This window comes from Chelonia mydas, chromosome 3, assembly GCF_015237465.2.
Source record: "Chelonia mydas isolate rCheMyd1 chromosome 3, rCheMyd1.pri.v2, whole genome shotgun sequence".
In the NCBI taxonomy this organism is placed as follows: domain Eukaryota; kingdom Metazoa; phylum Chordata; order Testudines; family Cheloniidae; genus Chelonia; species Chelonia mydas.
The window spans coordinates 152,938,996-152,961,616 of NC_057851.1; the positions used below are offsets into that span (position 1 = coordinate 152,938,996).

The 22,621-nt window shown below is 44.7% G+C and overlaps 1 protein-coding gene across 4 annotated transcripts in view; it reads left to right on the forward strand.

Moving 5' to 3' along the window:
• LIN9 (lin-9 DREAM MuvB core complex component) overlaps positions 1-22,621 on the forward strand; it is a 57,245-nt gene that overhangs the window by 29,121 nt on the left and 5,503 nt on the right. For 3 of the 4 annotated variants that reach the window (XM_043543560.1, XM_037895621.2, XM_037895623.2), the window contains 5 exons: positions 5,566-5,723; positions 6,558-6,691; positions 8,539-8,658; positions 8,838-8,939; positions 20,462-20,542. In XM_043543560.1, coding sequence (XP_043399495.1) covers positions 5,566-5,723; positions 6,558-6,691; positions 8,539-8,658; positions 8,838-8,939; positions 20,462-20,542 — 595 coding nt within the window. The remainder of the gene's footprint in view (positions 1-5,565; positions 5,724-6,557; positions 6,692-8,538; positions 8,659-8,837; positions 8,940-20,461; positions 20,543-22,621) is intronic. The other variant, XM_037895619.2, reaches the window with a different exon arrangement.

Genomic DNA, 22,621 nt, shown 5'->3' on the forward strand with positions numbered 1-22,621 from the left:
ATGAAGTTTGCAGATGACAAAAAAATTGGGAGAGTGATAAATAACTGCTTCAGTGCAATCTGGAAAAAGAAAAGGAGTACTTGTGGCACCTTAGAGACTAACCAATTTATTTGAGCATAAGCTTTCGTGAGCTACAGCTCACTTCATCGGATGTATGCATCCGATGAAGTGAGCTGTAGCTCACGAAAGCTTATGCTCAAATAAACTGGTTAGTCTCTAAGGTGCCACAAGTACTCCTTTTCTTTTTGCGAATACAGACTAACACGACTGTCACTCTGAAACCAGTGCAATCTGGATCACTTAGTAAGCTAAACACAAGCAGATAACATATTATGGCTAACTGCAAATGTATACATCTAGGAACAAAGAGTGCAGGTCATACTTACACACTGGGGACTCTATCCTGGAAAGCAGTAACTCTGTAAAAGATTTGGGCGTTGTGGAGGGTAATCAGGTAAACATGACTCCTCAGTGTGATGCTGTGACCACAAGGGCAAATGTGATCCTTGGATGCATAAACATGGGAATTTTGAGTTGGAAAACAGAGGTTCTTCTTCGAGTGCTGGTTTATGTCAATTCCAGTCAGGTGTGTGTGTGCACGGCAGCCACAAGAATTTTCCCCTAGCCGTATCTATTGGGTCAGTCCACACACCCCCTAGAGTGGCACCTTCCTGGCGCTCAATATAGGGCCCTACCGACCCGCCACCCCCTCAGTTCCTTCTTACCGCCAGTGACAGTTAGCTGGAACTTCCCCTTGCTCTTGTCGTGACAAGCACATTTGACAGTCTATATATAGTTAATCAGTTTTTGTAGTTAGTGTTAAGTAGTTAATAGGTACTTCACTTAGTTTTTAAGTTTCCTTTGGGGGTGGGGGTTTCCCCTCTAGTACTATCCCGGTGCTAGGGCATGCTGTGGTCTCCTGGCTTCAAAGCCTGTGAAGTCTGCGGCAAGTGTATGACCAGAAGCGATCCTCACATTTCATGTTTGAAATGTTTTTGTGGAGAGCCATCAAAAGGATCACTGTAGGATCTACAGGGCGTTTCGCCCCAGGACACTGAAAGATAGAGATCAGCACCTGAAGATCCTACTAATGGAAGCAGTATCTGGCACCAGTCTGACCCCGGATCGGCAGACCCAGCGCCAAGTATCTCCTCCTCAATACACAATGCCCCGGCACTATCGGCACAGGGATCGGTGCCAAGTAAACACAAGGACTCTCTGCACCATCATGGCTCCACTTGCACCTTACATGCCACAGGCAGGCACCGGTCTCAATCGCCAGTGCCGCAAAACAAGAGGAGGCCGGAGGGGGGTCGTTCCCCCACAGCTAGACCCAAGGAGCCATCCGTTGTGAGACCTGAGTCAGGCCACACTACTTCAGCCCCACTGCCAGAGGCGGTCATGTCAACTCCTGCCCCCATGGAAGGGCAGTCAAGTCCGGACCCTTCTCGCTCACCAAGACCGAGCCAATAACTACACCTCCTGTCAACCCCGGAGGCATTCAAGGGAGCCCGGGACCTGCTCCAGCTCATGGCACCATTCTCCCTGCCTAGATGGGATAGATCACCGGCACCGGTCGCTCCCCCGGCATTATCAGTGGGAAAACCCGCAATGATGTCCTGATGGTCTCATTCCCGGGGCACCTCTCCCCGGTGCCAGAACAGGGTCAGCAGCCCCATCAGTCCCCGAGCCCTCTGCATGGACTCTCGGCGCCTTGAAGTACCGCTCCTCCGTGGTCCTCCTTTTCGGAGACGTCGGAGTTGGACTGCTACCAATCCCAGACCGCTGGGTGCTCCGCATGGTAGAGAGGGGATACTCCCTCCAATTCTCTGCCCTCCCACCCCCTTCTCTATCCCTCTTCAGGGACCCTTCTCATGAGCAACTCCTTATACAGGAGGTGCATTCACTCCTAATGCTAGGAGCAGTGGAAGAGGCTCCTCGGGAGCTGAAGGGCAAGAGCTTCTATTCCCGATATTTCCTAATACCGAAAGTCAAAGGTGGGCTCATAGACCTGCAAGAGCTCAACAGGTTCATGAAGAAATTGAAGTTCAACATGGTCTCCTTGGCCTCCATCATCCCTTCCTTGGATCCAGGGGACTGGTATGCCACCCTCGACTTGAAGGACGCATACTTTCATATAGCAATTACACCATCCCGCAGAAGGTACCTCAGGTTTGTGGTGAGCAACAACCACTAGCAGTTCACAGTCCTCCCTTTTGGCCTGTCAGCGGCGCCTCATGTGTTTACAAAGTGCTTGGCAGTCATGGCCACATTTCTACGCTGGGACCAGGTACAGGTGTTCCTGTACCTTGACAACTGGCTGATGAAGGGCCGCTCCAGGGCTCAAATGGAGGCACAAGTCGACTTCATAAGAATGCCATTTGAGGAATTGGGCCTTCTCCTCAACATGGGGAAATCGACTCTGTCCCCGGTTCAGCGGATAGAGTTCATAGGGGCAGTGTTGGACTCGACACAGGCCAGGGCATACCTCCCAGAAGTGAGGTTTCAGGCACCGGGCGACATCATTCGAAGGCTCAGGCGGTTTCCCACCACCACAGCAAGGAATTGCCTTAAACTTCTAGGGCACATGTCCACTTGTACCTATGTGGTGCAACACGCCGGACTCACACTCTGGCCTCTCCAATTGTGGCTAGCCTCAGTGTATCGGCCAGCTCGGGACAGTTTGGACAGGGTCATGACTCTGCCTCACCAGGTCCTCAACTCCCTCCAGTGGTGGCTCGACCCACAGGTAGTGTGTGCAGGGGTCCCTTTCACCAGTGCTCAGCCATCCCTCTCACTAGTGATGGATGTGTCAGCCTTGGGCTGGGGAGCACATCTGGGAGACCTCAGGACACAAGGCCTCTGATCTCAGGCCGAACTCGCTCTCCACATCAGTGTCAGAGAGCTGAGAGCAGTGCGTCTGCCATGCCAGACTTTCTGAGCCCACTTGACAGGGAGATGTGTATCAGTCATGACAGACAACACCACGGCGATGTTCTATGTCAACAAATCGCACAATCCTCTCTCCTGTGCCAGGAAGCCCTCACGTTGTGGGACTTCTGCGTAGAGCATTCAATACACCTGAAAGCATCGTACCTCCCCGGGGTGCAGAACAAGTTGGCAGACTGTCTCAACAGGTTGTTCCACGGCCACAAGTGGTCCTTACGCCAAGACATTGCAAACTCAATCTTCCAATGGTGGGGCTTTCCCCAGATAGACCTGTTTGCCACACGACACAACAGGAAGTGCCAGCAGTCTTGCTCCTTCCTGAATTGCAGCCCAGGCTCCATCGTGGACGCGTTCCTCCTCCCATGAGTAGGCCTTCTCCTCTACGCGTTCCTGCCCATCTCTCTCATTCACAAAGTGCTCCTCAAGATACGGAGGGAAGAGGCTTCAGTGATATTGATAGCTCCAGCTTCGTCCTGCCAGCACTGGTATGCATCTCTACTGGAAATTTCCATGGAAGCCCCAATCACCTTGTCGTTCCTCCCAGACTTAATAACTCAGCTGTCTCCAGCATCCGAACCTCGAGTCATTGCACCTCACAGCATGGAAGCTCCATGTCTGAACCCCATGGAGCTCTCCTGCTAGGACCCGGTTAGACAAGTCCTCCTTGGCAGCAGGAAACCCTCCACCAGGGCTACCTACCTTGCCAAGTGGAAGAGATTCTCCATCTGGTCAGCGCAGCGTCATTCGTCCCTGTCGCTCACCTCTTTACCACTCATACTGGACTACCTTCTCCACTTCAAGAACCAAGGACTGTCCATGTTGTCAGTAAGGGTTCACTTGGCTGCCATCTCTGCCTTCCATCCAGGCACAGACAGCTGGTCGGTCTTTGCCAACCATATGGTTAGCCGTTTCCTGAAAGGTCTCAACAGGCTATACCCACATGTCCGACAACCGGTCCTGGCCTGGGGCCTTAATCTGATCCTTTCTAGACTGACGGGACCACCCTTCGAACCACTGGCAACGTGCTCCCTGCTCTATCTCTCATACGAGGTGGCGTTTCTTGTAGCAGTAACCTCAGCCACAAGGGTGTCTGAGCTCAAGGCCCTAACATCAGAGCCTCCTTACACCATGTTCTATAAGAACAAGGTTCAGCTCAGGCCGCACCCAGCTTTCCTCCCAAAGGTTGTTTCCCAATTTCACATCAACCAGGACATCTTCCTCCCAGTGTTCTATTCTAAGCCGCACTTGAGCAGCAGGGAACAGAGGCTTCACTCATTGGATATCTGCAGAGCACTAGTCTTTTACGTTGAAAGAACAAAACCGTTTAAGAAGTCCAGTCAACTGTTTGTAGCCATGGCAGACAGGATGAAGGATCTCCCAGACTCCTCCCAACGAATTTTGTCATGGATCACATCCTGCATCCATGAATGATATAACCTGGCAGAGGTGCCTGCCCCTCTGCTCACAGTGCACTCCACTAGGGTGTAGGCTTCTTCAGCAGCATTCCTGGCGCAAGTTCCAACCCAGGAAATATGCAGAGTGGCGACATGGTCCTCCATACATACTTTCACTGCACATTATGCAATTACCGAGCAGGCCAGAGACGATGCAGCCTTTGGCAGAGCAGTGCTCCAATCAGTAGACATCTGAACTCCAACCCTGCCTCTGGAACCTGGGCTTGGGAGTCCCTGATTGGAATTGACATGAACAAGCATTCGAAGAAGAAAAAATGGTTACTCACTTTCTCGTAACTGTTGTTCTTTGAGATGTGTTTCTCATGTCCATTCCAATACCCACCCACCTACCCCTCTGTTGGAATAGCCGTCAAGAAGGAACTGAGGGGGTGGCGGGTTAGTAGGGCCCTATATTGAGCGCTAGGAAGGCGCCACTCCAGGGGGCACATGGACTGACCCGAAGGATAATGCTAGGGGAAAAATCTTCTAGCTGCCATGCACGTGCGCACACACACACCTGATTGAATGGACATGAACATCTCGAAGAACAACAGTTACAAGAAGGTGAGTAACCATTTTTTATTTTACTGCTGTATTTGGTACTGATGCAACTGCTGCTGGAATACTGTGTCCAGTTCTGTTGTCCACAACACAAGAGGATGTTGATAAGTTGGAGAGAGTTCAGAAAAGAGCCACAAGAATGAGTAAAAGATTAGAAATCTGCCTTATAGTTATGCACTCAAGTAGCTCAATCTATTTAGCTTAACAAAGATAAAGTTATGGGGTGATTGATTATGGTCTATAAGTACCTACATGGGGAACAAAAATTTGATAATGGTCTCTTCAGTGTAGCAGAGAAAGGTATAACACACTCCAAAGGCTGGAAGTTAAAGCTAGACAAGTTCAGACTGGAAATAAGGTGTAAATATTTAACTGTAAGGGTATTTAACCACTGGAACAGTTTTTAGCAAAGATCGTGGTGTATTTTAGATTACTGGAAATTTTTAAATCAATATTGGATGTTTTTCTAAATATGCTCTAAGAATTAGTTAGAGAATTATATGGGCCTATATTATACAGGAGGTCAGACTAGATGATCACAATGGTCCCATCTGGCCTTGGAATCTATAAATATATGGTTTTCTCTTATTGTGTATTATAGATGTTCTTCTGCATTCTTTGAGGAGGAGAGGTCAGCATTAAAACAGAAACGGCAGAAAATCCGACTTTTACAACAACGGAAAGTTGCAGATATTTCACAATTTAAGGATCTTCCAGATGAAATTCCATTACCACTTGTTATAGGAACAAAAGTTACAGGTAATTTTAAAAACAAATATTTTTGCAAATATATCAGTAAATACTGCACACTAACATATAGCTCAGATAAGTTAATTATTTCATTTTTTGAGTGAAGATTTTATGTTTTTACCTTTCTTAATTCACTGCGGGAAGTTTTGAGGATTAGTTAATGTTTCTAAAGAAGTAGCATGCTTTGAAGATTTAAACATCATATAACTAATAATTTTATTACTACTACTATGTCAGTTGTAAGTGATCTAATTTATTAAAAATCCAGACAGTTCATCAAATCCTGAAAAGACAACAGTTTAAATACATATATCTCTGCAGTCCCTAATCTGGACCTTAAACATTAAATCTTAAACAATCCTTTACTAGGTGTCGTTGTCCAAACACTGACTCTTGTTGAAGAGCAGGCACACAAGCACCAATATAACACCCTTGGGAGGCGTTTGCATAAACATCTACAAAGCTCCTTCATTATCTACCTTCAGATCCCTCTACAAAACTCTCCTTTGCCATGATACCTACAAAAACTTTTTCCATAAAATCAGAGTAGTAGATGGTACTGGTTATGAAGCAAAATTTCTTTTCAAATTGATTCCTGTGGTGATGATTTTGTTTTTTTAAATATTACATTTGACCTGTAAAGATAAATTATGATTAAAGCTTGACAGTATTTCTGTTATATAGAATTCTTTTTCTGAGTTTACAGTGTTTTTCATTAATGTGTATGTGTTATAATGAATATGCCATCTGAGGTATTCTGTATATTGCCAGTGCTTGCAAAAGACTTCCTAACATTTATCTTCCTCAAATAAGTATTTTTGATATTTGTGTTTCATTTCTTAGCACGGTTGCGTGGTGTACATGATGGACTGTTCACTGGACAGATAGATGCTGTAGACACACTTAATGCTACTTACAGAGTAACTTTTGACAGGGCAGGGCTTGGAACACATACAGTCCCAGATTATGAAGTTCTTGTAAGTATTATTTACCCATTTGTGAAACTAGCTGGAATGTAAAATGATTTTTTCCAAAATATACCAATGTGTATATTTAAATTAAGCAAAAGATGGTACAGGAATAAAATCCAGATGCTATTGGCCATAAAGCAGAAAAAAGACAAATCAAACACATAGAAAATGGCCATAAAAGTATCCTTTTGTAAATAAATACTTGATATTTTAATATCTTTATTGAGAGTTGCACATATATATTTGAGGGGAGAATTTGATCTTTAATATCATTTCAGGTTCCCCATTTCCCTGCTGTCTGTCTTATGGCCGTCCTTGCCCAGGGAAATGTGCACAAACCTTCAGGTTGAGACAGTTGTGTGGAAAGGCTATAACCTTGACCTGCATGGAAGGTCAACAGTTTTTCCTTTAAACTTCCTCTTACCCCATTGTAATAGGGCACTGGGCCTTGGGGCAGATGCTTGCATCCCAGTGTACCTGTTACAGTCCTTAGGTCCTTTAAGACCAGGCATTCCAGGAACTGTAGTTCCCAGGAAGGGTCTGAACATACTGTAGTCATGTGACCATGAATCAGGTGATCACATTTGGGAACTATGGGTTATCCTAAGCTCAGTATGAAGCAATATAAGGGTTACAATAATGAGCGGCGGGTATACTAGGCATGGGGGAAGCTAAGCATCCCCTGATGCAGCCGCCATGAACCCCACTGCCGGACGCCTGGGCTGTGGTGGCCCCACCTGGGCTCTGCCTCTTCCCCTCCCTGCTCCGCCTCTTCCTTGAGGCCCCCACTGCCTGGTGAGTCCTTTCTCCCCCATGAGACCTTCCCCCCTACCCCCAACTCACCACATCCCTGCTCCACCCAACACCCCTGCAAAACCCCCTGCTGCCCACCACGTCCCTCCACTTTCCTGCCCAATGAGGCTGCCCACTGCGTCCCTCCTCACCCCCATCTTCCTGGAGCTTGGGACTTGGGCCACTGCTTGGGCAGGCCCTGGGGTTGAGCCGTGGGTCGGGGCAGTTCAGCTGGGGCACCTCCAGCCACAGGGAGGGGGTGGGCCTCTGGGCTCCAACGGGTGAGGGGTGGGGCCTGGGCTAGCCTCCCCGAATGGGGGTTTCACCCATCGCCCATGGTTACAATAAAACCTCAAAGGGAGTTCTTCCATGGGGTACTGGCAGATGTCCTGGAGGGTATTCAGGAAAGGCTACCCAGTGGAAAGGCTGTGTCCTGTCCTCTCCTAATTTGCTGAAAACTGGAAATGCCTCTGATGACTGGGACCAAGTGTTATGAGTTGTTTCGCTCTTGTTTCAGATCCTTTTGTCACAATAAAAGTGCCTTGGACTGAAACTTAATTCGGGGATTATCTTACCTTACCTGGCTGGTTTACCTGCAATTAAAGGAATTCTCCTGCCTTATGAGTTAGAGCAGGAGCCAGGTTTTCTTCTGTATCCTCTAAAGTGTCAAACGCAACTGTAGGTGCTTAACAGATCAGGTTCCGTTCTGGCAGTCTTGAGCATCTTCCTGCTTGTTATCAGTGTTGATCTACGACAGCTCCAATGAGGAAAGTGGAGCATCCTTTCAAAATATTATTGCATTCCCTGATGCAATGCCACATATCCCCTTTTATTGGGGGGCAGGTTATTTAAGTGATGTTCTCCATCCATGGTAGCCTGGAAGCAAAGGGTTGAGGAAAGGGAGTATCTTAAGCTTGATCTTTCTAAAGCAGTGTATTACATTAATGCTAGCCTACCCAACCCTCTTAACATGTTTTAGTCTGAAATATAAATCCATGGGTTTCTGATGTTCAAGAGGTGTGTAAAACTTTAGTTTTTTCTTCATTTTTCTGTCTCAACAGAGCAATGAGCCTCATGAAACTATGCCAATTACTGCTTTTGGACAAAAACAACGGCCTTCTAGATTTTTCATGACCCCTCCTCGATTACACTACACACCTTCTCTCCAGTCTCCAATTACAGTAAGTAATATGTACCAGAAAATGTGTCATTGCTTAATTATTCAATATGATATGAAACATTAATATAGTAATTCAGTATATTATTGAAATGAATTACCTGAGGATATTTAACAAGATAAAAGTTTTTTAAAAATCTTTCTAGAAATAAGTTGTTAAATGCAGCTTTCTTTCTTGTATAGGACAGTGATCCTTTATTAGGACAATCCTCTTGGAAAAACAAAATTTCAGGCTCAGATAGCGAAACACTAGGTGGTTTTCCAGTAGAATTTCTTATCCAAGTGGTGAGTGTTAACTGCTCTTCTTTTAATTTTATGTGCATTGGCCTTTTTACATCTATTGTGTTGAACTCTTATGTGGTTAACTCACACTAGATATTAATTCATAAGAGGCTTGCTAATATAAAAAAGGAACTTGTCATGAATTGTTAGTCAAAATCTTTGTTTTGACATGTTGAGGGTTCTTTTTCCCTATATGTAGAACTTCTGTGTATGTATGTTTTGTCAGTTACTGCTTTTTAAGATTTTAATTTTCACATTGCATGGTACTGATATATCCTTTTTTTAAGAAAGTATTTGACACATCCCATCCACTAAGCCACGGCAACTAGTGGGATGTCCTGCTTACTTTGAGAACAAGAGAGGCAGCTCTGCATTCCCAAAATCAAAGGGAGGTGAAAAAGATACGTCTAAACCAAACACTTCCTATCCCTCAAGATATAAATTCTAGTGTTCCAAATCTATCTTTATCCTCCTCTTATGTGTTTGAAGATAATAGTTTAGCTTATTCTGAGAATGTGTTCAACGAAGTGTGAAAATGTAATACTGGGAAGTCGAGATCCAGGAAGCACAGAAACTAATCTAAGCAAGTTGTTATTCTAGATGACAAAACAATATCATTAGTAATGTCAACTTGATAATGAAAGAAGTTAAATTCCATTATAATTTTTGCAAAAACTAGCATAAAGCAGAATCAAAACAGGCTATTCTCGAATAAGAACTGAAGGATGTTCTGACAAAGTTCTTAAAGATTACTTAAAATTCAGTTCTTTAATCTGTTATCTTCAATTCATATAAAATATATTTCTGTTTTGGCCATTCAACTTATGGTGCGTATTACTTGCAGTAAATATTGCTTGTCAGAGAGCTTAATAAAACTGATAAAGGCAGGGGTTCTCAACCTTTTTCTTTCTGAGACACTCCCCCCCCCCACACACACACCTGCTATTAAAAATGCCGGGGCCCAGCGGGGATAGGACATTGGGCATAGGCGCAGGGGACTTGGGCATAGGCGTAGTTTGACGTCTATTTTGGGAGAGCAGGAGCCAGCGGGGCTCAAGCCAGCTCCACATGGTGAGTCCAGGGAGGGAGTGGCACCTCCACCCCCTGACTCACCTCAGCAGGTCACTCAGCCTGTCGGGGGCAGGAAACCAACAATTATAACTCAAAGGTGGAGGGGTTACCTCAAAAAGTTTGAAAACAGCTCAGGGTGCAGGCAGGGGGATAGCTAGGGGCTGTGTGCAAATGGGGTAGCTAAGGGTGCAGGGAGGGGGGTAGCTAGAGGCTGTGTGCCAGGAGGGCTCCCCTGCAGTCCGTGTTCCCTGAGGGCTCTGCCAGCCACAGGGCCAGGTCCCCCAGCCCAGGCAGCTCTTACTGGATGCGTGAGCAAAGGGGGCTGGAAGCTGAGGAGCAGTTTCAACCCGGGCACCAACAGGAGACAAGGGAACGCTGCAGCTGCCTGCTCCATGGCACCAGCCAGAGCAGCAGCTGCCCCGCACTCACTGCCCAGTCCCAGCTTCCTGCTTCTGACCTGGCGGGGTGGGGAAAGAAGGATGTGGTGGGGAGGTGTGGAGCTGCCCCCAGAACTGTCCTGTGCTTGCACTGCAGTTTGGTGGGGGGAGGGGGCAAAGCCCTTCATGTCCCCAACTCTGCCCATGGGCTCAGGGCTTCTGCCCCACAGGGAGCACTAGGGCTCGGGGCTCCGGGATTCAGCCCCGTGCCTCCCGGCTTCAGCCCCGTGGGGGGCACCAGGGATTGGGGCTTCAGCCTGGTGCCTCCCAGCTTCAACCCCGCGGGGGGTGCCGGGGATCAGGGCTTCAGCCCCACACCTCCCAGCTTCAGCTCCGTGATTGGCTCTGCGGATCAGGGCTTCAGCCTCCACTCCTGACTTCAGCCTGCGGGGGGGCGCTGGGGCTCGGGCTCTAGGTTTCAGCCATAGAGCCCCGTGGCCCCCTTGAAAGAGATTGCAGACCCCCAGGGGCCACAGACCTCCGTTGAGAACCACTGGATTAAGGGAAATTTAATGGCCAAAAATAGTAAGAAGTAGGGTAAGATAGTGTTTAGTAAGGTCAAGAGCATTACATTAAATACAATTATAGTAAAAATAAGGCAATAATATATGAAGATTCATTAATTGCAAAGCATGAGATTTGTTTCTACTGCTACACTTGATCTAGAGTTATCCTCTCAGTCTGATTCGTCAAACATAGTCGGGAGAATGATCTGCAAAACTGATAAGACCAAACTGACCAAGAAACTGAAGAGCCAATAAATCTCAGTTACCCAATCACAGTTGATTTGTGTGATGTTGATGCTGTATTTTAAATCAGAAAACTTTCAAATTTCAACCTATATTTGGTTATATTCACCTACTCACATTAAGTAAACTGAGCTTACAAAGCATGGGCTTCTTGCCTGTGATGCTTCTGACTGCATTTTTCAAGGACACCGAGCAAGCAAAAATTGCCAAAATGTGCCTGAACAAAATCAGAGCAAAGATTTCCAGTGTGGACTCTTGTATGGTTATTTCAGGCCTACCCAATTCATGTTTCTAATAAAGGAATGAGAGAAGGATGCAAAAAAAAACTCTGCTTAAAGGCCACACATTATATTTAAGCCTAGAGTATGAATTATTTTTATTTGAAGACATTTGAAGCAGTGTTGCTGAGCTTAGGTGTTGCTATGAAAAAGCTAACACTGGTTGTATTGTAAGTGAATCATCTCTTTCACCTGATGGCCAGCACTGTTGTGAGAGTAACAGAAACATATTGTCTAGGTACTGTAATATTATTATGTTAAAGGTTGATTACCATTTTATGGCTGGATCTTGGACTGAGAAGTTATTACAGCCTTGCTGCAAAAATGGAATTTCCCCTTTGCTCTTCTTCCTGAAATTATTGCTTTTTTCAGGCTATAATTACAATGTTTTAGTCATGTGCAAAGGAAAAATGTGTCCTCTTCAGTTCATAGAAAAGCCCAAAGAAGCTTTAAGAACATGCTCAGGGCTTATAAACTGCTGAAATTTCCTCAGACATGACAACAATCAAAAGTTTCATTTGCACTTTATATGGAAAGTCAGACATGAGAGTCATGACTAATACATGATTTGATAAGACAAAAGAAAGTACCAGATAATTAGAGATCTCCTTTAGAGAATCTTATGCTGTGACCCAAAACTTTTACCTTCATGAAAACCACAACTAGTAGAGAAAATCAGGTATACAGTCTGTGGCACTGGTCTGGAAGAATACTGACATACTAGATCCTGACACATGAGATTTTATCAAGTTCCATCCAAAGGGCAATGGGTGGGTACATAAGGAAGGTCAGCATATTTTAATGTGGTTTGTAGACCAGATTCCTCAAGAAATTTATATGGAGCTTGATGGAACTATGCTTCACATTGATGGTGGTTATATCTATCATTTTGATTACCTAATGATTCAAAATCTAACACATCAGAAATTGGAATGTGTTTACAGAAATGAAGTATCACTGTTAACATTATGCATTTATTACATAGTGGTTATACAAGTATTCAAGACAAGTTATTTGGTAACATTTATTTAATTCATTGAAAGATTTCAGTTTGAAAAAAATAAATATAATAGGTTATATATCTTCAAAGGGGTTTCCACCCAGCCTCTAATTTTGTGCCTGTAATTAATTGTGGGAACTAATTATAATGTTTAGAAGTCTAACAGTTGATTTGTGGTCACGAGATGATTAGATGTGAAGACATCATGATCTGCACCAGTAATTTTGCACCCTCAATTGATTGTAAGCAAAAATTTAGTTAGTATTCTAAAAGAAATTTGGTCCAAAATCAGGCCTTGTAAGACTGATTTTTACCATAATTTATCAGTGAAGACTGACAGGTCCCACTTTATAAAATCAATATGTTCATTGACCTTTCTTCTTTTGGTATCTAAATGATCTTTCTAGTTCTTCTTCACAGATTGTCCCTGTGGGTGCTCCACTTTAGGTGTCTCGGTGCCCTGCGCTTATAATCGGAGATTTGTAGTAACAGTGCCCCGGTTGATCGCACATGTCAGCCGTCTCCCGCTGCTCTGAGTGGCTACCTCGCACGCGCAGCCAACCGACCCCCAGTTCTTTTGGCTTGAATCACAGCAATAGCAGCACCCCTGTCTATTTTGTAAATTGTTTATAGTCCCATCTTTATTTATCCTTATTTGTTGGTTTTCTTCCATTTTCCCATCATTTACCCACTTTAAAAAAAAAAATTTTTAGTTTGCTTCCCTCCGCCACCGGCGGGTCTCTGCCGACAGTGACTAAACTACGACTGTTTTCTATAGACTTGGACCTCCTCAGGCATGCCCGGTTCCCCTGACTTTAAACGTTGCCTGACCTGCGCACTATCAATTCCTGTATCGGATGGTCATGCTCAGTCCATCTGCTGTCTCAGGGAAACCCATGTACCACAGAAGTGTCCACACTGCAAGAATTTATCTGCCAGGACACTGAAAGCCAGGGACCTCCAACTAAAATTATTAATGATGGAGAAATCCCTCAGGCCAGCCTCCAACCCAGAGTCCAGAACTCCTCCTGGCCAATGGTCTCCAGCAGCAGCCTCAGACAAGGGCTCTACACAAACCGTGTCTAAGGACGCTGCACCTAAGTAGGCGACCAAACATCGGTTGCAGTCATCCACCACAGAGAGGTCCTCCTAAAAAGAAGCGGTCTCCTGGCAAGAAATCTTCTCCGGTACCAACGGCACCAAGAACCTCGGACCGAGAGATACCGGGAATGTCCAGTACCGAGACATCCCGAGGACCCAAGGCACTGACACGGCCAGGCTCTGACTCCGGTGCACAAGCTAAAGCTAAGCTCCCTAGCTTGGTGCCAATAGTACCGAAGAACATCTCAGCACCGGCTAGTGTAATGGCACCACCTGCTGCATATACACAGCCTAACACAGTGGTTCTCAAACTATTGTACTGGTGACCCCTTTCACATAGCAAGCCTCTGTGTGCGACCCGCCTCCTCCCCCCCCCCCTTTTTTTTTAACTAAAAACACTTTTTAACATATTTAACACCATTATAAATGCTGGAGGCAAAGTAGGGTTTGGGGTGGAGGCTGACAGCTCGTGACCCCCCAAGTAATAACCTCATGACCCCTGAGGGGTCCCGACCCCCAGTTTGAGAACCCCTGGCCTAAAAAGACCTCTGCACCGTCAGAGCACACTACGCTGCCATCTGTGGCACCGAGCTTTCCAGTACCGCAAGCCTTTACCAGACAGGCAGACCTGGCAATCTCCTCCACGCCAGGAATGCCCTCTTCGGCAACAATGGTACCCTAGTCAGACCAGGATCGAGCCGAATAGGCACTCCTAGTGGATCTGCACTATCTAGTAATGAGGATGAAGAGAATGATTCCTCATCATCCCTCCCCAAAACCGGGACCCTCTCACCAACAGCCACCTATGCAAGGGCAAAGCTGGCAGGCACAGCCATGGATGCCACCACCTGTTGTTATGCCACCCAATTGGCCATACTGGGACACACGGGCAATCTACAGAGCCCAAAATCTTAAACCCCACAACCCACCAGCCTCAAGGGCCACCCGGTCCCCTTCACCCACGAACCCACCACCATCGGAGGCCCAGGAGAAAGAGGGAGAAGAGCCAGAAGAAGCTCCTGAAGGCAACACATTGCCGCTCACCCATATTTTGTCCTTGTCCCAGGACAAAATAATTATGCCACTGCCTCCCACCATAGGAGATGATTTAAGTCCTTCCAGGACTTATTCAAAAGAGTTGCAGAATCCCTGGACATCTCTTTAGCAGAGCTGCCAGAGACCCAGCACAAACTTACTGAAATCTTGCAGGCATCCCCATCAGCAAAGATAGCTCTGCCCATCAACGCTGCTATAATGGATCCTGCAAAGACAATATGGCAGACACCTGCCACTGACCCACCCTCCTGTAAACGGAGACAGAAAATATTATGTACCAGCGAAAGGGCTGAGTTCTTATTTACTCACCCAGCTCCAAATTCACTGGTCATATGGGCAGTAAACCAAAGGGGAAAACAGCACTAGTCAAAAACCACCCCTTATGACAAAGACTGGAAAAGGCTTGACCTCTTTGGATGCAAAGCCTGTTCCTTGGCCTCACTGCAATTTTGCGTAGCAAACTACTCTGCTCTGTTGGCAAAATACACTTACAACTTGTTTAATAAAATGACATATATTTTATTGAACAAATGCTGGAGGAGTCAAAGGAGCAATACAAAGCTAACATTGCAGAGGGCTCCTTAATTGCCAAAACAGCCCTGCAGACCTCCCTTGATTCCGCTGACATGGCAGCTCGTTCTATCACCACATCCGTGGTCATGAATCGAGCATCATGGCTCCACCTCTGTGGATTTCCTAGGAAAGTACAAGTCACAGTTGAGGACCTGCCCTTTGAGGGACAAAAAGTATTTGCGGAACGCACAGATGCATCTCTACATACCTTAAAGGACTCAAGAACCACCACAAGAAAAAACAGGGCAGATTATATACCCAAAGAACTACAGACAAATGAGTGCTGGAAATTGTCCAAAAGGGTTACTCTCTCCCATTTATTTCTATCCCCCTACCCACCCACCTTCCCCATCCCTCTTCAGGCCCCCATCTCACGAGACCCTGTTGCAGCAGGAAATAAACCATCTCCTGCAACTAGGAGCCATGGAAATAGTACTTCTCCAACACAGGGGAAGAGGGTTTTATTCCCTTTATTTTTCTCACACAGAAAAAGAATGGTGGCTGGAGACCCATTCTGGACTTACGCAAACTCAACAAGTTCATAAGGACACAGCCCTTCAAAATGGTTACCCTGGCAGCCATAATTCTGGCATTAGAGAAAGGAGATTGGCTCTTGTCCCTAAACCTACAAGACGCATACTTTCCTGTCAGGATTCTTCCAGCACACAGATGATTTCTGCACTTCACACTAGGCCATCAATATTACCAATACAAGGTACTACCCTTCGGCTTATCGACAACCCCAAGGGTATTTTCCAAAGTCCTAGCCGTCGCTGCAGCTCACCTCCACGGGCTAGGGATAATGATCTTCCCATACTTGGACAACTGCCTCATAAGAACACCAACTCAGCAGATGGCAGTACAAGCTACACAAACCATTATAACCCTCTTCACCAACCTTGGGTTTCAAATAAACGACCAAAAGTCCACCTTGGTCCCTGTCCAGCAACTAGAGTTTATAGGGGCCTATCTCGACTGCCTCTCAGCACAAGTGAGATTACCCTGACAGCGATTCCTCAACCTAACCAGGCTGATGATAACAAACTCAGATAGCCCCCAAACATCCTCCAGGGCCTGTCTACAACTCCTTAGGCATATGACTGCTACAACTTATGTAGTCAAACATGCCAGACTGCATATGGGATGCCTACAGGCTTGGCTCTGCACCTGCTATATACCAGACAAGCATTCCCTCCACAAACGGCTCACTATGCCCCGCAGAGTGAAGGACTCCCTCAAGCGTTGGATGCAACCGCAAAACATCTGCTCGGGGTCCCATTTCAACAAAAAGCTCGCACTATAACAATCACCACAGATGCCTCCCTCGTGGGATGGTGAGCCCATCTGGACAACACCACCATCCAGGGTCGCTGGTCCGCAGCGGAAACCAACCTACACATAAACATTCTAGAGCTCCAAGCGGTTAGAAAAGCATGTGAACACTTCCTTCCCCTTATCTGCAACAATACCATCAGAGTCCTCGTGGACAACACAACTTGCATGTTTTATATAAACAGACAGGGTGGAGCACTCTCTGCTCCCTGCATCATACACTCCCTGCATCGAGACACTACACCTATGGAAATGGTTCATCTTCAACAAGATAGACATTTCTGCAGCTTACCTTCCAGGACTTCAGAACACCACAGCAGACCATCTGAGCAGACACTTCTCACAAACCCACAAGTGAGAGATGGACTGCCCAACCCTCGAATATTCAACCAAACCCCCATATTCAACTAGTGGGGGTTCCCTACTGTAGATTTATTTGCAACAGCTCACAATAGAAAATGCCCTTAATATTGCTCCCGAGCAGGGCTCGGGCACCACTCACTGGGCAATGCCCTCCTCACAGAATGGGAAGCACCACTAATGTACATGTGGTTCCCCACCGCCACCCCGCTGATTTCTCTACTGAGCTGGGTTTTACACAAAATCAGACAGGACAAGGCCAGGGTCATACTCATCGCACCCACGTGGCCCAGACAGACGTGGTTCCCATACCTAATACAGATGGCAGTGAAACCTCCTCAAACCCTTCCAAAACTTCCTCACCTCCTGACACAGGACACCGGCCATGTCATTCACCCCAACCTAGTGGTTCTCCGCCTCAAGGCCTGGTTACTCCATGGCTAATGGGGCTGGATCAGGATTACTCTGAGGAGGTTAAAGACATTCTCTTGAATAGTCGCAAACCAAGCACACACAAAACATGTGCTCCTAAGTGGGTATGTTTCTGCATCTGGTGCGAGGCTCACCATATGTTTCCTCATTCTGCCCCTCTACCCAGAGTCCTGGACTATATATTACGCCTTAAAAAGGCAGGCCTCTCCAATAGCTCCGTAAAGGTACACTTAGCAGCTATCACCTCACTACATGATGAGGTAGATGGAACCATGATCTTTGCTCATTCAACAATTAAACGATTCTTAAAGGGCATGACCAACATCTACTCTCCCCTAAAACACCTTACTCCTATATGGGACCTTAACCTCGTGCTGTGTACCCTCATGGGCAACCCCTTGCGACTTGCTCATTGCTACATCTATCGATGAAGGTCTCCTTTCTTATTGCGATCACTTCAGCAAGAAGAGTAGGGGAACTAGGGGCCCTAATGGCACACCCACCATATACCACATTCCATAAAGTGATCCTAAGAGCCCACCCTAAATTTATACCTAAAGTAGCCTCCTCATTTCATTTAAACCAACCCATTTACTTACTTATGTTTTTTTCCAAAATCCCACGCCGATGCCAGGGAGGCATCCCTTCACACACTCAATGTCTGTAGAGCTCTGGCCTTCTACCTAGAAAGAACAAAGACATTTAGAAAATCGTCATGTCTCTTTCTGTCAGTCACAGAGTGATCGAAGGGTGAGGCCATCTCCAAACAAAGACTATCTAAGTGGATTTCTGGCTATATCCACCTCTGCTATCATCAGAGCAATATCCCAGCTCAAGCTGTGATTTGTACACACTCTACCAGAGAGCTATTCACGTCAGTAGGGTTTCTCAATAATGTACCCATTGTAGACATTTGCAGGGCAGCTACCTGAGCCTCGGCCCACTCGTTTACCAAACACTATGCCCTGGAACAACATTCCTCTGCCGACGCTAAGTTCAGACTCTCGGTGCTATCTACCCTCAACAAAGATACTCTGAAGCCCCTCCTTCCACCAAGGGGTACTGCTCCATAGTCACCTAAAGTGGAGCACCCCCAGGGACACTCCTCAAAGAAGAAGAAGAGAAGGTTACTCACCCTGTGCAGTAACTCAGATTCTTCAAGATGGTTGTCCCTGTGGGAGCTCCATTATGCACCCTCCTCACCTCTACTTCGGAGCTTCACACTGATCCTCTGGGGTAGAGAAGGAACTGGGGGTCAGTTGGCTGCGCATGCGAGGTAGCCGCTCAGAGCAGCGAGAGAAGGCTGCCACACGTGCACAGCGAACCGGGGCATTGCTGCTACAAATCTCCAATTGTAAGCACAGGGCGCCAAGACACCTAAAGTGGAGCACCCACAGGGACAACCATCTCAAAGAACTTTAGTTACTGCACAAGGTGAGTAACTTTCTCTTTTATTAAGGACAAAGTTATGCATATTAGAGAAATGATAGCTCCAAAAGGAATTTGCTATATCAGTTGACCATCTCTTGTACATTAATATTTACATCCAAGCTAAATGGAATACTGACAAAAATCATGAAAATATTTTATCCTCACATACAAGATTAAATGTTTCTGGGGATACTGGATTCAATTTAAAATATATTACATTTTAGTTCAAAACTGATGGATGGGATTCCCTTTGTATGGGGTCCCAGTTTGTCAGCTGTGTTAGAATCTAGTTTTCCAAATGATTAGCAGTATCTTTCTTTTTTTGAGGATGAGTTAAAAATTAAGATATAATAAAAACAGAATGTAGACAGAAATGACTTTTTTTTTTTACTGTGCTCCTGCATGTCCAGTAGAGGGAGCATGTTAACTAATGCAGTATTTTCCCAGAACTGTGCACGTTTTCCTCACTAGTGTAAATTAAATACAAAGAAATAAATCTAAATTCTAGTTTAAATGGTGAGGGGGGAAAGAGAGGAGAGATGTGTAAAACAAATAGAAAAATACAAAATTGGTAGGAAAAAATGTATGTTTTACAAACTTCTCAGAAGATACTACAAACAATATAGAGTAAAATATTTAAACACTAAAAGTACTTCGGTGTCCCTATAGATGTTTTGTAGTAACTCAAATTCAAGTATAAATTGCTAACTTAAACAAACATACACTAATTCAGCCTGTTCCTGCGTTCCTTTCCTTAATTTCAGTGGTAGTTCTGCCTGCATGAAGAGGACTACAAGATTGGGAACTGAAAGTAGCTAGTTTCTATAATAAACTGTTTAGTACTAACTTTCATTTAGTCTTCAATTATAACATATCACTGTGAAAATTCTAGTATACCTTGTTCCCAACTGCACTGAATTCCGGTATAGGTACCCTCATCATACTGGAGGAAATTCTGGCCCTACAGAAATCAATGGCTCAATTCCTATTGACTGCAGTGGCACTAGGATTACACCCATCCGTCCCAGCTGACATCCACACTTCAAGTAGTTAGATGCATGTTGGACAAAATCTAGCAGACCTTTCTATGGGCACATTACACCCCAAATGCAGCAGATACAGAGCACTTCTGTTTTGAAGGAAGAGCCCAAGAAGTGAAAAACCTCCAGAGCCCTCTTGTTTGCTGCAAACCCATGTTGTGTTTCAGCTGTTGTTGCAGGAGTGCACACAATGGGTTTGTGTCCAGTCTGGGACATGACAAGTGAGTCCATCAACAGGGTGAAAACCTTATGGGGAAGGCGATAGTGAAACAGCTGATCTCTACTGTAGCCCACGATAATTACATCCACAGCGTTGCTGTGCAAAAGTCCTATATTATATCTTCACGCTGTAGGGAGGGAAGGATTCTGTTCCCTTCATCCTCAAAATATGTCCACAAATCCTATTTACTCAGTCTTTGTGTAGGGAATTTCAACCATTGTGCTTTGGCTTCATAGAGGTAAGGCTCCCTGAAAGTACTGTTTATAATTTCTGTGGGAAAAAAATATATTTAATTTATACATCTTAATTTGTAGTCAGTCTGAGAAATATCTTTACACTTTTAGCAAAAAGTGTCTGATATTTTTCAATAATTTTATCATTCATTTTAAAACTGTTTAAAGATGTTTGTCCTAAAAAAAAAAAAAAATTTCCTCTTTGTCTATAGACTAGGTTATCAAAAATCCTTATGATTAAGAAGGAGCACATCAAGCAGTTAAGGGAGATGAACACAGAAGCGGAAAAGCTGGTAAAAACATGTTATTTTTTCAGTTCTTGAATGGGTTTTGATATCCTGTTTTATAGGTATCTGCTACAATCAAAAAATAATCTTCATACAAACAGAGACAGTAGTACTAATAATCAGTGAGGAATGGATTATCTTGTGGTTAAAGTACAGGTTTGGGTTCTGTTCCCACCTGGGGTATGACTTTATGCAAATCACTACGGTCAACATTTTCAAAATGTGTTTATCGTTAAATAAAACTTCCTGAGCTTACAAAGGCTGCCTAACTCCACACAAAATGATGATCTGGAAGAGGAGCAGCAGCTCCCATTTAAGCTTTAACCTAGTGGTCAGGGTACTCACATGAGATACCACTGGCTTAGGTCACCCCACTGCCTGATGGAAAAGGGATTTGAACAAGTATCTACAGCCTCTCAAGGGAGTGTTCTAACCACTAGACTATGGGATATCCTGATGTGGGGCTATCTCAGTCTTGCCTGTTGAAGTTGTTTCACCTTAGCTGAATAATTAGATATTAACTGGGCCAGAGAGCAAGTGAGAATGGATCTATAGTCCAGTGGTTCAGGCACTTGCCTGAGAGGTGGCAGATCCCTGTTCAGATCCCTTCTCCTCATGAGGGCAGAGTGGGGACTTGATCTAGTGCTCTCTTACATTCTAGGTGAAGACCCTATATGTTGCCGTATAGGTTATATGGGAGGGCCTCCTTCAGCTGGTTTGTGTAAATCTAAGCAGCCTCTGAGCATGCCTCCTGGATCAGGCCCAGCATATGAGGTATGCAGAGGGGCTGATGATACACCGTTCTCATTAGCATCTCTCATTTGCTAGCTTAGGCAGCTCCCACCTAGCATGCTGGCTTTTGTATACCACATTCTAGGCCACCTATCACTCCATTTGCATTGTGTAGGGAGCCTAGACACCTAATTCCGGCTTTGGTGATCAAAACGTTATCCCTATGATTAGCTAGGTGCCTAAAAGTTAAGCATTGTAGTGCTCTGCATTGTAACGCCTAAGTCCCTTTGGGGACCCAGATCTAAGTGCTTAAAATTTTTCACAAAGCATTTAAATTTTTTAATATGGATAAAATATTTCTTCTCTCTGCCCCCCGTGGCCACCTGTGGGCGCATGTATGCTCACTCTTTCTCTCCACTCTCTGCTTCCCCATTCCCATGTCCCCCGTCCCCTTCTCCTACCCCATACCCACATCCCATTCTTCAATGCTGGCATTATTATTTCACTCTCCTGTGCATTAACTGTGCTTTCTCTTAATTTTTTTAAAGAAAATTGTTTCAGCTGTACAGTTTAATCATTAAAATCTATGCAACTATAGCAAAAAAGGGATTAAAATAAATTACATATAAAGTTTGTCACAGATTTTAAATCTAATGCTGAAAAATATGCCGCTTTTTAAAAGTTTGTTTTTAAAATTTAACTAAAAGTCTAAGTATGACACTTATACAAAAATAAACTATAAAACAGGTTGGGATTATAGAAAGCCTTCTCTCTTTACAAGGAGATGACTGCCTTAAAATATGAACGAAACTTAAATACTAAATCACAAATTAAACTTAATGAGGAAAGGAGAAATGAGAAGCATCAGAAGGAAAATAAAGAATATTGGGACAAACAAAGAAGCAACAGGAGGGAAGGGGAACAAGGATATATATTCAATTTGATATATTTAGGTCTGTTTAGCTTAGTTAGGGATATGAGATATTTTGAATCTCCTCTGTTATTCATTACTTTGTAAATAAGCCTCTTATACAGTAACTTTTGTGAATGCTCATGGCTATTCTGATAAAACTACAGGAGGTGATACCTTTCCAGGGGGTTATGTTCTTAGCCTGTCTTCAGTCAGTTTCTGCCTTTAAAATGTATTTCATTTAATCAAAAATATTTTCTCAAACACTTGCCTCTCTTGAACATGACCAAAATAATATACAGATTTAAATACATTTGTGAATTCTTTAAAGATTTTATCAATTAGCTAATGTTGATACAATAATTTTTGGTTAAAGTGAAACAGAGTGACATTTTTGGTTTTGGTTAAAGGGGAATCCTTTTGTGACCATGTTATAAGTTAGT